Raw genomic sequence first — 14,100 nt, 5'->3', positions numbered from 1 at the left:
ACAGCTGCAGTTTGGACCCTCTCAGTACCTCTCTGAAGCAGAGGCCATAATGCCATTGTTCTCCGGGATAGTGGTTTCCCTTGAAGGCCTGGGAGAAGATGATGATACTCAAAAGTTTGTCGGCCGGGCGCGGTGGCTCAAGCCTGTAATCCCAGCACTTTGGGAGGCCGAGGCGGGTGGATCACAAGGTCAAGAGATCGAGACCATCCTGGTCAACATGGTGAAACCCCGTCTCTACTAAAAATACAAAAAAAATAGCTGGGCATGGTGGTGCGTGCCTGTAATCCCAGCTACTCAGGAGGCTGAGGCAGGAGAATTGCCTGAACCCAGGAGGCGGAGGTTGCGGTGAGCCGGGATCGCGCCATTGCACTCCAGCCTGGGTAACAAGAGCGAAACTCCGTCTCAAAAAAAAAAAAAAAAAAAAAAAAAAAAAAAAAAAAGTTTGTCAACCTCATGGCTAGACTCCAGCTTCAGGAGGGGAAGGGTCAAGGGAGTAAAAGCATAGGGCAGGTCATGCCCCAGGTACAGCCCCACTCCCGGGTATACGCTCTGCATGGGCATCCTGACCAGCAGTACCCTTCTCCCTTGTAGGACTGAATAACTCAGTAAGAGTTAGGAAGGGGAGTTTGCCCAAGGCCAAGCAGGGAAGTTCAGTTAGACCCCAGGTCTCCAGTTCCAGAGCCTGAGTGGGCCCTGGGGGCAGCAGGAGTTTGCCTGCCAGAGGAGGGGCTTCCTGTGCGGAGGGGACCATTTCTGAGCCGGCCAGGAGGTTGATGTGTGCTGATGAGGGGAGGAGCTACTGTAACGTGGGCCCTTGAGATTTTCATCTCTGGCAGCAAAAGCTGCCCCTGCCTGGGGAGAGAAAAGTTTGAGGGGCAGAGGGGGAATCCTTTTAATCAGGGGCCTGGGGCTCTGGAGGGGCCCAGCCACAGCCACACTGTGGAGCCCATGTAAACAGCCCCATGCCACACCATCCTGTCGGGTCCAAAGCCCTGTACTGGCCCTGGCTGCACCTCCTTTTCCTGCAAGCCAGGCTAGAAGCAGCTCACCAAAACCAGACGTGGCCCCGCCAGCACCTGCCCAGTGAGTCCTGCCCCTTGAGCCTGGAGTTTGAGGACTCATGGGGGGGGTCTGCCTGCCTCCATTTCTGGCTTCCTCTTCCCAGCTCACAGCCTGACCTTCAGCCGGACTACACAGTTGCAGGGCCTGGAAGAGCCACACCCCTCCTGGATGCTATGCATAGTGTCCACCACGCCAGCTAACCTTCCTTCCTACTCTACTGAGTACTGCCCAGACTCCACAGACCCATCCTTCCTTCTTACTCCTTGGGACTTGACGTGTCTGCGCACTCTTTTACACGGAAGCCCATGAGGTTGGGAGCTCCTGAGGGCGAGGGCAGGCTCTGCAGCCAGGCAGCCAGGGTTAGGATTCTGGTTTGATCACTTCCCAGCTGTGTGACCTTGGGTGACTTATTTTACCTCTCTGTGCCTCAGCTTCATCTATTAAAATGAAAATAATGGTACCTGTCTCCACTGTGTTCTGAGAATGAAATAAGATAATCCATGGAAAACTCTGAAAACAGAAATAGCATTTAATACTCTAATTAGCTATTATTTTTATTCCCAGTGCCTAGCATAGAGATTGAGTAGTTCATTTTCTTAGTATTAAATGAAGATTGAGTTACTTATAACTAATATTTTTTAGTGCACATATGTTTAACAACAAAAATTGTTTCTGAGACAGTATCTCTCTTGCCCAGGCTGGAGTGCTGTGGTGCAGTCACAGCTCACTGCAGCTCCCCGGCTGGAGCAGTCCTCCCACCTCAGCCTCCTGATTAGCCCGCACAACCAGGCCTGACTAATTTTCTCAATTTTTCGTAGAGACAGCCCTGTTGCCCAGGCTGGTCTCAAACTCCTGGGCTCAAGTGATACTCCTGCCTCAGCCTCCCAGAGTGCTGGGATTAGAGGAGTGAGCCACTGTGACTGGCCTGTAAATATATATATATATATATATATATTTTTTTTTTTTTTTTTTTAAACAAGGTCTTGTTCTGTTGCCAGGCTGGAGTGCAGTGGCATGATCTCGGCTCACTGCAACCTCTAGCTCCCTGGTTCAAGCGATTCCTCTGCCTCAGCCTCCTGAGTAGCTGAGATACAGGCATGGGCCGCCATTCCCAGCTAATTTTTGTATTTTTAGTACAGACGGGGTTTCACCATGTTGGCCAGGATGGTCTCAATCTCCCGACCTCGTGATCCACCCACCTAGGCCTCCCAAAGTGTTAGGATTACAGGTGTAAGCCACCGCGCCCAGCCAATATTTTTTATTAAAGTGCTGACATATCTACACAGACAGCTAGGAGATATCTTCTGTTTCAGTTTTCTAGGAATGTATGTGTAAAAGAAAATGATACAGTAGACTTGTACCACATGTAAATCTGACTTCCAGATTCAACTGTGGGTTCCTGGCAAAGAGACTGAAAAAGAAATCTCTACCTACCAACTAGGCCTTGTCCTCTGTGTATCAGGAAAAGGAGGCTATTATAGAAATGCAAAGAAAAATAAAAAAAAAGTTAAAACTAAATTACAGATAACATAAGGGGTTTCCAGGAGTAATTCTGGGGCCTTTTGTGACTCACTGCAAGCTATGTGATTCTGAGTACAATCATTTTCCCATGGGCATCCTCCCTGAGGCCCATCAGGGGAGGATCTGTCCTGTGGCCTTGCTTCTTAGGTCAGGGTCTGCTTGAGGAGATTTGACAAAGCAAACAGATCAGCCCCAAGCAGAAGAGCCAGGCTGTGACACAGTTATAAGCAGGTGCCATGGGCTGGAGTAGGTGACAGGCCGAGCATGGCCTGGAGGGAGGGTTGGAGCTATCTCTAGCTGGCAGAAGAGCATGGTCACGTAGGGAAGGAGGGTGGCCAGGGGAAGGCACCCCAGCAGAAACATGTGGTTCACAGTCACACTGGACTCGTGTCTTGGCCAAGGCTCTCTGCATGCCTGGTGGTGGGCCTCCTATCCCACCCCTGGACAGCTGAGAACGATTCGGGGTGTCATTCACTCCTCATCCTTGTGTTCATTCAGCATAGGCAAAACCCCAGAAACAGGTGCTGGGAGTAGGGGGAGCCAGGCCAGGCAGAGATCTCTCATCCCTTTGCTCTTCCCCTGTGGCTTCTTCCCCAATTCCTTGATGAGAGCAAACAGTTCTACCCTTTGCAAGTGGCATCGTGCTGCCATGTTTACATTTTTGTTTTGTGTGTTCTGTTTTTTTGGAGATGGGGTCTCACTTTGTCACCCAGGCTGCACTGAGCCTCTGCCTCCCAGGATCAAGCAATCCTACCTCAGTGTCCTGAGTAGCTGGGACCGTAGGCACACACCACCACGCCCAGCTAATTTTTTTGTATTTTTGGTTTCACCATACTGCCCGTGCTGGTCTTGAACTCCTGGGCTCAAATGGTCCTCCTGCCTTGGCCTCCCATAGTGCTGGGATTACAGGCATCGGCCATGGCACCCAGACTTTCTCTACATTTTTTTATTTCCACTGGGCCTGTGGAGTACAGGGACCGCCTCCCTCCTAGGTGGGGCAGACATTAGGGAAGAGGGTGGCCAGGAGAAACTGAAGAGAGGGACAGTAGCTACTTGCCTGCCCAGCAGGAGCCTAGGAGGCCAGGGGCCTGGAGTCTTGTAGAAAGCTCCGGCTGCTGTCTGTGGACACCTGGATTCTCAGGAAGGAGCTGGACTCATTTATGCCAAGTGTGACTGTGTCTGATTAACACATACATAGCGAAGGCCACATTAAGCTCTTTCAACATGAGGAAAAGTATAAGTAAACTTTCAGACGCACAGACTATTTCTAGGACACATAGGAAACAGTGACTCTCACTGTTGGCTTCGGGGACAGGTGGAAACATTCTCTCCCACATGACTGTGATTCTGCCTGGACGTTTAATTTTTTGTTTTTTTACCAGGACCACTTATTACTTTGGTTATACACATATTCATAAGCTTAAGAGGGAAAAGACTAAGCAGCTTGAAGATTTTAGTCGCTATGATTTAGCAAATTAGATTGCCCACTTTCATCTCGCTTCTTTGAATTTGTGTTTAAGGCCTGGTGAATTTATTATTTTTCTTTTACTTCACCAAACCTCTTCTAGGTTCTTCGCGCAAAGAGATCACAAAACACTGGGAATGGCTGGAAAATAACTTGCTCCAGACACTGTCCATCTTTGACAGTGAGGAAGATATCACCACCTTCGTCAAGGGCAAGATACATGTAAGGTTTACGTGCCACCCTGTGCTCACTCTTCCCTGGCCGGCAATACTCTCGTGTATTATCCTGTTTAATCTTTACGATGTAGGATGTGTCCCAGTTTTTCAGAGGTGGAGACTGAAGTGTCAGTGCTCCTTCTCTTGGAGTTGAAAGGGGCAGAGGAACTCATGACCCAGGAAAACCCCGTCTTAACCCTGGCTGGGACCTGGAGGCTACTGAAGCCTAGCTTGGGGCTTCCATTCCTACCCAAGTGCCTTGGAAGGCGTATGCAGATAGACAATTCTGTGTGCCAGAAGAGACACTGGAAACAATAGGATATTTTGAGTTTTTTTAATTATAAAACTAATGTTATTTTAAAAGACACACATCCTTTACCCAAAATTCCATTTCTTGGAGTTTACCCCACAGTGTATTTATATGTGCAGAATATACAGTTTAAAGGGCCAGGTACGGTGGCTCACATCTGTAATCCCAGAACTTTGGAAGGCAAGGCAGGAGGATCATTCGAGCCCAGGAGTTTGAGACCAGCCTGGACAACATAGCGAGACCTTGTCTTTAAAATATATATATATGTGTGTGTGTATATATGTATACATACACTCATATATATTTATATATATATATATATATATTTTTTTTTTTTTTTTTTTTTTTTGAGACGGAGTTTCACTCTTTTTACCCAGGCTGGAGTGCAATGGCACAATCTCGGCTCACCGCAACCTCCGCCTCCTGAGTTCAGGCAATTCTCCTTCCTCAGCCTCCCGAGTAGCTGGGATTACAGGCACGCGCCACCATGCCCAGCTAATTTTTGTATTTTTAGTAGAGACGGGGTTTCACCATGTTGACCAGGATGGTCTCGATCTCTTGACCTCGTGATCCACCCACCTCGGCCTCCCAAAGTGCTGGGATTACAGGTGTGAGCCACCGCGCCCGGCCCTATATATGTATTTTTTAAATATACATTTTATATATATATAAACACAGTTTAATATGTTTCCCAAAAAGACTGGAAACGATGCCTCCTGGTCCCATGATAAGGGAGAAAAGCAGCTGTTCTCTCCTCTGCAACATGAAAGTAATAGTAGGTGCTGACATTTACTGAGCACTTTATGTATGCTCATTGTGCTAAGTGCTGTGTGTTCAAGGTACTTATTAAGTCATATAAGTTATATATGGTATACTTAGTGCAGTATTTTGTAGCCATCAAAGCAATGGTTATGAAAATTATAGCAGTGTGTGAAAACTCATGGTGATCTCTAGGTTGTTTCCTCTTGGGGATAATTAATGGAATAATGGTCATTTATGTAAATGTATACGTCTTTTTTTTTTGAGACAGGGTCTCACTCTGTTGCCTAGGCTGGAGTGCAGTGGCACAGTCTTAGCACACTGCAACCTATACCTCCCAAGTTCAAGCGAATCTCCTGCCTCAGCCTCCCAAGTAGCTGGGATTACAGGCACATACCACCACGCTGAGCTAATTTCTGTAATTTTAGTAGAGATGGGGGTTTGGGCGCAGTGGCTCACACCTGTAATTCCAGCACTTTGGGAGGCCAAGGTGGGTGGATCACCTGAGGTCCAGAGTTCGAGAGCAGCCTGGCCAACATGGAAAAACCCTATCTCTACTAAAAATGCAAAAATTAACTAGGCATGGTGGTGTGCACCTGTACTCCCATCTACTCAGGACCTGAAACAGGAGACTTGCTTGAACCCAGCAGGCAGAGATTGCAATAAGCAGAGATCACATCACTGCACTCCAGCCTGGGTGACAGAGGAAGATGCCATCTCAAAAAAAAAGAAAAAAGTAAAGATGGGGTTTTGCCATGTTGGCCAGACTGGTCTCAAACTCCTGACCTCAGATGATCTGCCTGCCTTGGTCTCCCAAAGTTCTGGGATTACAGGCATGAGCCACCACACCTGGCCTGAATGTATGTATCTTTTTTTTCTGTTAGGTTATTGCCTTAAGTTAGATTCATGGGAGGGCTCTTACTAGGTCAAAGTCATGTGGTACAAAGTTGCTTTGGGCGGGCCCTTGTGAATTCCTGATACCAGAACTTCCTAAGCCTTGGCAGACATTACCAAGTTTCTCAGCTCTTCTCGGTGTGCTTTGGGGTTCAAGATGAGACCTGGTTGCCTCTGTCTCTAGGAAAACAGATGGAGAGAGCAGAAGCAAGCCTTTACTCTCTGGTGAGCAATTGGGCGATGATAATAATAGTAGTCATGGCATTATTCACTGTCTCCTATATGCCTGGCCCAACAAATGAATCAGCAGCACAAACTCTAAATGACTCATAAGCCAAGGAAGAAATGGAAATTAGAAAACATTTAGAATTGCCGGGCACGGTGGCTCAAGCCTGTAATCCCAGCACTTTGGGAGGCCGAGGTGGGTGGATCACGAGGTCAAGAGATCAAGACCATCCTGGTCAACATGGTGAAACCCCGTCTCTACTAAAAATACAAAATATTAGCTGGGCATGGTGGTGCGTGCCTGTAATCCCAGCTACTCAGGAGGCTGAGGCAGGAGAATTGCCTGAACCCAGGAGGCGGAGGTTGCAGTGAGCTGAGATCGCGCCATTGCACGCCAGCCTGGGTAACAAGAGCAAAACTCCTTCTCAAAAAAAAAAAATGTTTAGAATTGAGGCCAAGTGTGGTAGTTCACGCCTGTAATCCCAGCACTTTGGGAGGCCAAAACCGGTGGGTCACTTAAAGCAGGAGTTTGAGACCAGCCTGCCAACATGGGAAAACCCCGTCTCTACTAAAAAAAAAGTCCTTTTTTTGAGATGGAATTTCACTCTTGTTGCCCAGGCTGGAGTCCAATGGCGTGATCTTGGCTCACTGCAACCTCTGCCTCCCAGGTTCAAGCCATTCTACTGCCTCAGCCTCCCAAGTAGCTGGGATTACAGGCATGCACCACCATGCCTGGCTAATTTTTTGTATTTTTAGTAGAGATGGGGTTTCTCCATGCTGGTTAGGCTGGTCTCGAACTCCCGACCTCAGGTGATTTGCTTGCCTTGGCCTCCCAAAGTGCTGGGATTACAGGTGTGAACCACTGCGCCTGGCTAAAAAATTTTTTAAAAGTAGCTGGCGGCCGGGCATGGTGGCTCATGCCTGTAATCCCAGCATTTTGGGAGGCCAAGGTGAGTGGATCACAAGGTCACGGGTTTGAGACCAGCCTGGCAAACATGGTGAAACCCTGTCTCTACTAAAAATACAAAAATTACAGACACATGTCTGTAATCCTAGCTACTGGGAGACTAAGGTAGGAGAATCGCTTGAACCCGGGAGGCAGAGGTTACAGTGAGCTGAGATCATGCCACCACACTGCAGCCTGGGTGACAGAGCAAGGCTCTGTCTCAAAAGAAAAAGTAGCTGCGTGTGGTGGTGCGCACTTGTAGTCCCAGCTACTCGAGAGACAGGCAGGAGAATCACTTGGATTTAGGAGGCAGAGGATGAAGTGAGCTGAGATCATACCACTGCACTGCAGCCTAGGCAACAGTGAGACTCCATCTCAAAAAAAAAGAAGATAATTGAGATACTAATCGGGATATGTAGGATGCAGTGAGAGCAGTACACAGAAGGAAATTTAAAGCTTTCAATCTTATAAAAGAAGGATGAATGAAAATAAATGAGTAAGTTAGAAAAAGAACTCCATAGAAACCAAGAAGTAAGACAGAAGGAAATAATAGAGGGCCAATGTTATTTCTGTAGAAAACAAGGGAGCCATAGAGAAGAGCAACAGATCCCCAAATATTAGCAAACCTGTAGCAAAAGGGACCCAAGACAAAAGAGAGAAACCTCAAATATGCAATGTTGGGGATATGCCATCTGTAAAAAAAAAAAAATGCAAACCTCTAAAGAGAGACAGGATAACAAACAGCCTTAAACCAGTACCTTTAAGAATTTAGACAAAAGGGGGCTGGACGCAGTAGTTCATACTTGTAATCTCAGCACATTGGGAGGCTAAGGCAGGTGAATCACTTGAGGCCAGGAGTTCAAGACTAGCCTGGCCAACATGGCAAAACCTCATCTCTACTGAAAATACAAAAAATTAGTGGGGTGTGGTGGCACACACCTGTAATCCCACCTATTCGGGAGGCTGGGCAAGAGAATCACTTGAACCTGGGAGGCAGAGGTTGCAGTGAGCCAAGATCGCACCCCTGCATTTTAGCCTGGGCAGCAGAGCGAGACTCTGTCTCAAAAAAAAAAAAAATTTAGACAAAATGGGCACTTTATTAGAATAACATTTATTAGGTTTCTGATTGCTTCTGCAACAAGTTATCATAAACTTAGTGGCTTAAAAGAACACAAATTTGGCTAGGCACAGTGGCTCACACCTGTAATCCCAGCACTTTGGGAGGCCAAGGCAGACGGATCACCTGAGGTCAGGAGTTCGAGACCAGCCTGGCCAACATGACGAAACCCCATCTCTACTTAAAATACAAAAATTACTCAGGCGTGGTGGTGGGCGTCTGTAATCCCAGCTACTAGGGAGGCTGAGACTGGAGAATCGCTTGAACCGGGAAGTAGAGATTGCAGTGAGCTGAGATCATGACATTGCACTCCAGCCTGGGCAACAAGACAAACCTCCATCTAAAAAAAAAAAAAAAAAAAGTCACAAATTTACTATCTTACAGTTCTGGAGGCCAAGAAGCCAGAATTGGTCTTACTTGGCTGAAATCCAGGCGTTGTCTGCAAGCGGTGTTTCTTCCAGAGGCTCTGAGGGGAGAATTGTTCCCTTTCCTTTCCCAACTTGTAGAGGCTGCCTGTATTCCTTGGTTCTTGGCCGCTTCCTTCATCTTCATGCCAGCAGCATAGCATCTTCAGCTCAGCCAGTCCCTCCGTTCATCTATTCCACTCCCTCTCTCCTTTTCTGATCACCTCACCTTCTGTCAGGGTCACCTCCCCTCTCAAGATCTTTAGTCACTTCTGCAGAGTTCCTTTTGCTAAGTAGGTCCCATATTCCAAGGTCCTGGGGATTAGGATGTGGACATCTTTGTGGGGCCATTGTTTGTCCTACCGTGTAATACAACTTAACTGCACAGCGGCTCAGGAAGAAGTAGGAAACCTGAAAATGCTGCAGCTGTTGGAGAAATTGCATTTGTAGTTTAAAATCTACCCAGTGATTTTACAGATGGATTCTATCTGTTAACAAACGAAATTTCAACCCCATGAGCCAGTTGCCTTGGTAGGGACTGTTCCTCCTGAGTGGAGGCTGGAAAGTGGCCTGCAGGCTCAGGGATAGTGAGTCCCGGTGAAGAATGCAGAGGGAAGCTCAGAGCAGGCCATTGACCTGGGATGGTGGGCTGAAGGGCAGTGCTGCTGGGATAGCTGCAGAGGTGGCTGGGCCACCATGGGCTGGCCGGGGTTGCTTCATTTCTTTCCATGGGTGGGACATGTTTTCAGCCTCCCAGTAGGGTAGAATCAGAGGCAGCAGGAAACCAAGGCAGAGCCCTAATAATGAGGAGGGTGTTTGCCAAGGCTTTTCCCAGACACTGGACTAAATCCTGTAGCCTGGTTCCTGTAGGAGCACTCTGCAGACGCACCAAAGGGCCCTGGAGAGAGATGTTTAGATCGCAGCTGTGGCGATGCTAGTAGAAGGGAAGAAAAACCCCTTTTCCTTCTCCCCATTTAGGTTCTTGTCTGGGGCTCTGTTACAATAGACAGATTAACAAGAGAAAAGCAGAAGTTTACTAATGTCTGTATCCCGTATATTCAAGGGAGAAATTCTAAATAAACTCAAAAGTTTAGTTAGAATTGAGTTTACACAGCCTCTTAACACAGCAGCAGTCCACTTAAATAGCAATAGCCGGACGGAGGATAGCAGCTTAGGCTTTCAAGGGCAGGAAACAGAAATGTAGATGCATGGGATGAAACTAATGGACTAAGGCTTGTTTGCAGACACCTATGGTGTCATCTCTGGGCCGATGGAATCTAGAATTGTCTCCAGTAAAGGTGAATGTATATCCAGCTTTTATGCAGAAAGCTGGAAGGCAGAGAGAGCTTTTCCCGTATTTGCTGCTACTTAATTGTCTTCAGCTCAAAATACTTCTTATGTCAAAGAGGCATATTTTGGGATGACATATTCTGATTTCCTTCCCTGGCTGCTCTGAGAAATAGAAGAAATCAGAGCAGGCCCCACCTTTCAGTCCTCACCGAGGCTTGTGGCTGTCCTCCCTGCCCATGGACAGAGCGACGGGTGGCGGCACAGCCATCTGCACTGACCTTGACTTACTTTGGTTTATCCTGTAATTGTCCTTCTAGGAAATTAATGTGTACATTTTGAGCTGAGGGCACTGAGGACCTCTTTTACCCCAGGAGGCTTGGGGCTGGCTCTGTGCCCCAAGGGGATGTCTCTGGGCACCCCAAGCCCAGCAACAATGGCAGCACCATGAGGGAGTATGGATGGGCCCGGAACCTGTGGGTCCTGCCGCTGGTCTGTGTGCAGGGCCGAGAGGCAGGAGCCCCCTGGCACACAGTGGGTCAAGTGCATTGCGTCCTCCAGGATGTGATGAGATAAGCACTTTACAGAACAGGGCTACAGGGTGATCCTGTTGGGGCAAATAAACGGGAAAAGAGGGAAACAGGCATTTGCGGATGGATCCATCGGTGTTCGCGAGCCTAGAGGGAACCAGGAAAGCCACTGCAGAGGACGAGAGAAGATTCCCTTTTCATTGAACACACATTTCTACTATATGCATTTTTTTTTTTTACCATGTTTGTGGATAATATGTTTCAACAATTTTACATGAAAATAACTAAAATGGGCCAGGCACGGTAGCTCACACCTGTAATCCCAGCACTTTGGGAGGCTGTGGCGAACAGATAAGGAGATCAGGAGATCGAGACCAGCCTGGCCAACATGGTGAAACCCCGTCTCTACTAAAATACAAAAAATTAGCTGGGCGTGGTGGCACGTGCCTGTAGTCCCGGCTACTTGGGAGGCTGAGGCAGGGGAATCTCTTGAACCTGAGGGGCAGAGGTTGCAGTGAGCTGAGATTGTGCCACTGCTGTCCAGCCAGAGTGACGGAGTGAGACTCCATCTCAAAAAAAAAAAAAAAAAAAAAAGCCAGGTACGATGGCTCATGCCTATAATCTTAGCATTTTGGGAGGCCGAGGCAGATGGATCATGAGGTCAGTAGATCGAGACCATCTGGCTAACCCAGTGAAACCCCATCTCTACCAAAAATACAAAAAATTAGCTGAGTGTGGTAGCATGCACCTGTAGTCCCAGCTACTCAGAAGGCTGAGGCAGGAGAATCGCTTGAACCTGGGAGCCAGAGGTTGCAGTGAGCTGAGATTGCACCACTGCTCTCCAGCCTGGGTGACAGAATGAGACTCTGTCTCAAAAAGAAAGAAAAGAGTGGAAATATTCATTTAAAAAGTGTCAGGCCAGACACAGTGACTCACGACTGTAATCCCGGCACTTTGGGAGGCTGAGGCGGGCAGATCACTTGAGCCCAGGAATTTGAGACCAGCCTGGGCAACATGGAAAAACCCCATTTCTATAAAAAGTACAAAATTTGCCAGGTATGGTGGCACACACCTATTGTCCCAGCTACTCAGGATGCTGAGGCAGGAGGATGGCTTCAGCTGCTGGGTCAAGGCTACAGTGAGCCATGTGCACTCCAGCTTGGGTGACAGAGTGAGACCTTGTCTTAATTTTTTTTTTAAAGCCTCTGCTCACAGCCAGTGATGACAATAGTTCAGGGAGTTGCAGGAACTTGTCTGGAGCGTCACATAGGCAATGTCTGTTGTCTGTGCGCCTTGACTGCAAGCCAGCAACAGCCACTGACTATTACCACCTGTTTCTGTAGCCCTTAGACCGAGATCCCTTTAGTCCTGGGTTCCCTGGGCCTCTCTGCTCCACCCTTTGATCTGTCCAGGACTTTGCAGGGCAAGCCCTTGTCCTCTTGCCTTCCTCCAGGGCATCATTGCAGAAGAGAACAAGAACTTGCAGCCCCAGGGAGACGAGGACCCTGGGAAGTTCAAGGAGGCCGAGCTAAAGATGCGGAAGCAGTTTGGGATGCCTGAGGGTGAGAAGCTGGTGAACTATTACTCCTGCAGCTACTGGAAGGGCCGTGTGCCCCGGCAGGGCTGGCTCTACCTGACGGTCAACCACCTGTGCTTCTACTCCTTCCTGCTGGGGAAGGAAGGTGAGCCAGCCCCTCAGTGTGCCCCAGCCCCTCCATGCCCTCGGCCCCCAGATACTCCATCCCCACATAGCCATCAGAGGGGTCTCCCTGAAACCCAAATGCCACCTTAGTGGCCCGGGATGAGACTGCTCAGCCTTGGCCAGGTGTACACCTGCTCCCAGCTGGCTTTTACCATGCCTACCACTTGCTGTCGAGTTCTCCTGCCCTCTTCTGCCAGGCTGGCATATTTGGGGCACACTTCTGCCCCGAATTCCTGGTGATTGCATGTCATGCAGTGTCTTGGGTGCATGCCACAGCCCTCACCTGCTGCAGGTCTCTCCCTGCAAACACCCCAGCCACAGGTTGGGAGCCTGGTTCCCCAGCAGCTCCACAAAGAGCCCCCAGGGTCTTAGCTATCCCCAAGCCTACCAAGCCCTTCTCCCTTCTCACCTCCCTCAGCCCACAGACTGTGCCCTCTCCTGCCTTTGCTGCTTACCTGTCACAACCAGGTGTCCAATCACCTCCCATCAGCCGGGGCCAGGTCCTGCTCTGTGTAGGCTGTGTCGTGCTGTGACTGTTTACACATCAGTGCACTTCCAGTCATGGGGGCTGCTGGGTGGGTCTCGGTAGTTCACATTCCTTTCACCTTCAGCCACTGGTGGGGCAGACACTGTGTATGGTTGTTGTGGAAGGCAGCAGACACCTCAGTGGCCTGGTCTCTCCGTATGGAGGGCGTGACTCAGCCCAACCAGGCCTGGGCACCCAGGGCACACAGGAAGTACCCCCAGAGAGCAATTCCCTGGGCTGGGTCTGGGGTACAGATGAGCATCAGGAGTCTCACCCTGCCGGGCCCTAACCTGTAGTGTGTCTGTCCCTGTGGGCACAGTGAACCTCGTGGTACAGTGGGTGGACATAACACGTCTGGAGAAGAATGCCACCCTGCTCTTTCCCGAGAGCATCCACGTGGAGACCCGTGACCAGGAGCTCTTCTTCTCCATGTTCCTCAACATCGGCGAGACCTTCAAGCTCATGGAGCAGTTAGCCAACCTGGCCATGCGGCAGCTGCTGGACAGCGAGGGCTTCCTGGAGGACAAGGCCCTGCCTAGGCCCATCCGGCCACACAGGAACATCTCAGCCCTGAAGCGGTACGTTGCCCTCCAGGGCTGGGGTAGGCTCATGTGAGCCAGGTTCGCTGACCATGCCTGGGACCTGCCTGGTCCAAGTGTGTAGACCTGGAGAAGGTATCCACGCTTCCCCCTCATGGGCTCCCCACTTGTGAGGGAAGCCAGGTAAACAGATCATTGCAGTACTGTGTGGAGAGGCAGCAAGAGATAGTAGAGATGTCCCACTAATGGGGAGGAGGTTCTTCCCATTTATTCCTCTTGGTCCTATGATGGAAAGAGGCGCTTACATCCCTAGGTATCAGACAAGGAAGCTGAGGCACAGAGAGGTTAAGTAACTTGCCTGAGGTTCTTCAGTGAGCACTGGAGCCAGGATGTAGCCACCTCAGCCAGGGTACTCTGACACCCCCCAGGAAGGCTTCGGTGAATCTGGGCTCAGGTGCACAGCCTCCATCCCACTGTGATTGACAGCTCTCCTGTATACCCCAAGACTTTTTGGCCAGAGGCCCCTCACAGCCATGGGGGCCCCAGAGATCCTGGGTTTGATAAGCAGGCCTCTGGGTCTGAAGCCAGCCAAGAAGAT

The 14,100-nt window shown here is 49.3% G+C and overlaps 1 protein-coding gene across 2 annotated transcripts in view; it reads left to right on the top strand.

Moving 5' to 3' along the window:
• TBC1D9B (TBC1 domain family member 9B) overlaps positions 1 to 14,100 on the top strand; it is a 52,372-nt gene that overhangs the window by 4,792 nt on the left and 33,480 nt on the right. For both annotated transcript variants that reach the window (XM_039460661.2, XM_039460660.2), the window contains exons 3-5: positions 4,152 to 4,270; positions 12,189 to 12,417; positions 13,283 to 13,541. In XM_039460661.2, the coding sequence (XP_039316595.1) occupies positions 4,152 to 4,270; positions 12,189 to 12,417; positions 13,283 to 13,541 (607 nt within the window). The remainder of the gene's footprint in view (positions 1 to 4,151; positions 4,271 to 12,188; positions 12,418 to 13,282; positions 13,542 to 14,100) is intronic.

The sequence above is a fragment of the Saimiri boliviensis genome, chromosome 20 (assembly GCF_048565385.1).
Source record: "Saimiri boliviensis isolate mSaiBol1 chromosome 20, mSaiBol1.pri, whole genome shotgun sequence".
Lineage (NCBI taxonomy): Eukaryota > Metazoa > Chordata > Mammalia > Primates > Cebidae > Saimiri > Saimiri boliviensis.
Note: the sequence above shows the minus strand (reverse complement) of the source record. Positions and strands in the feature narration are given on the sequence as shown.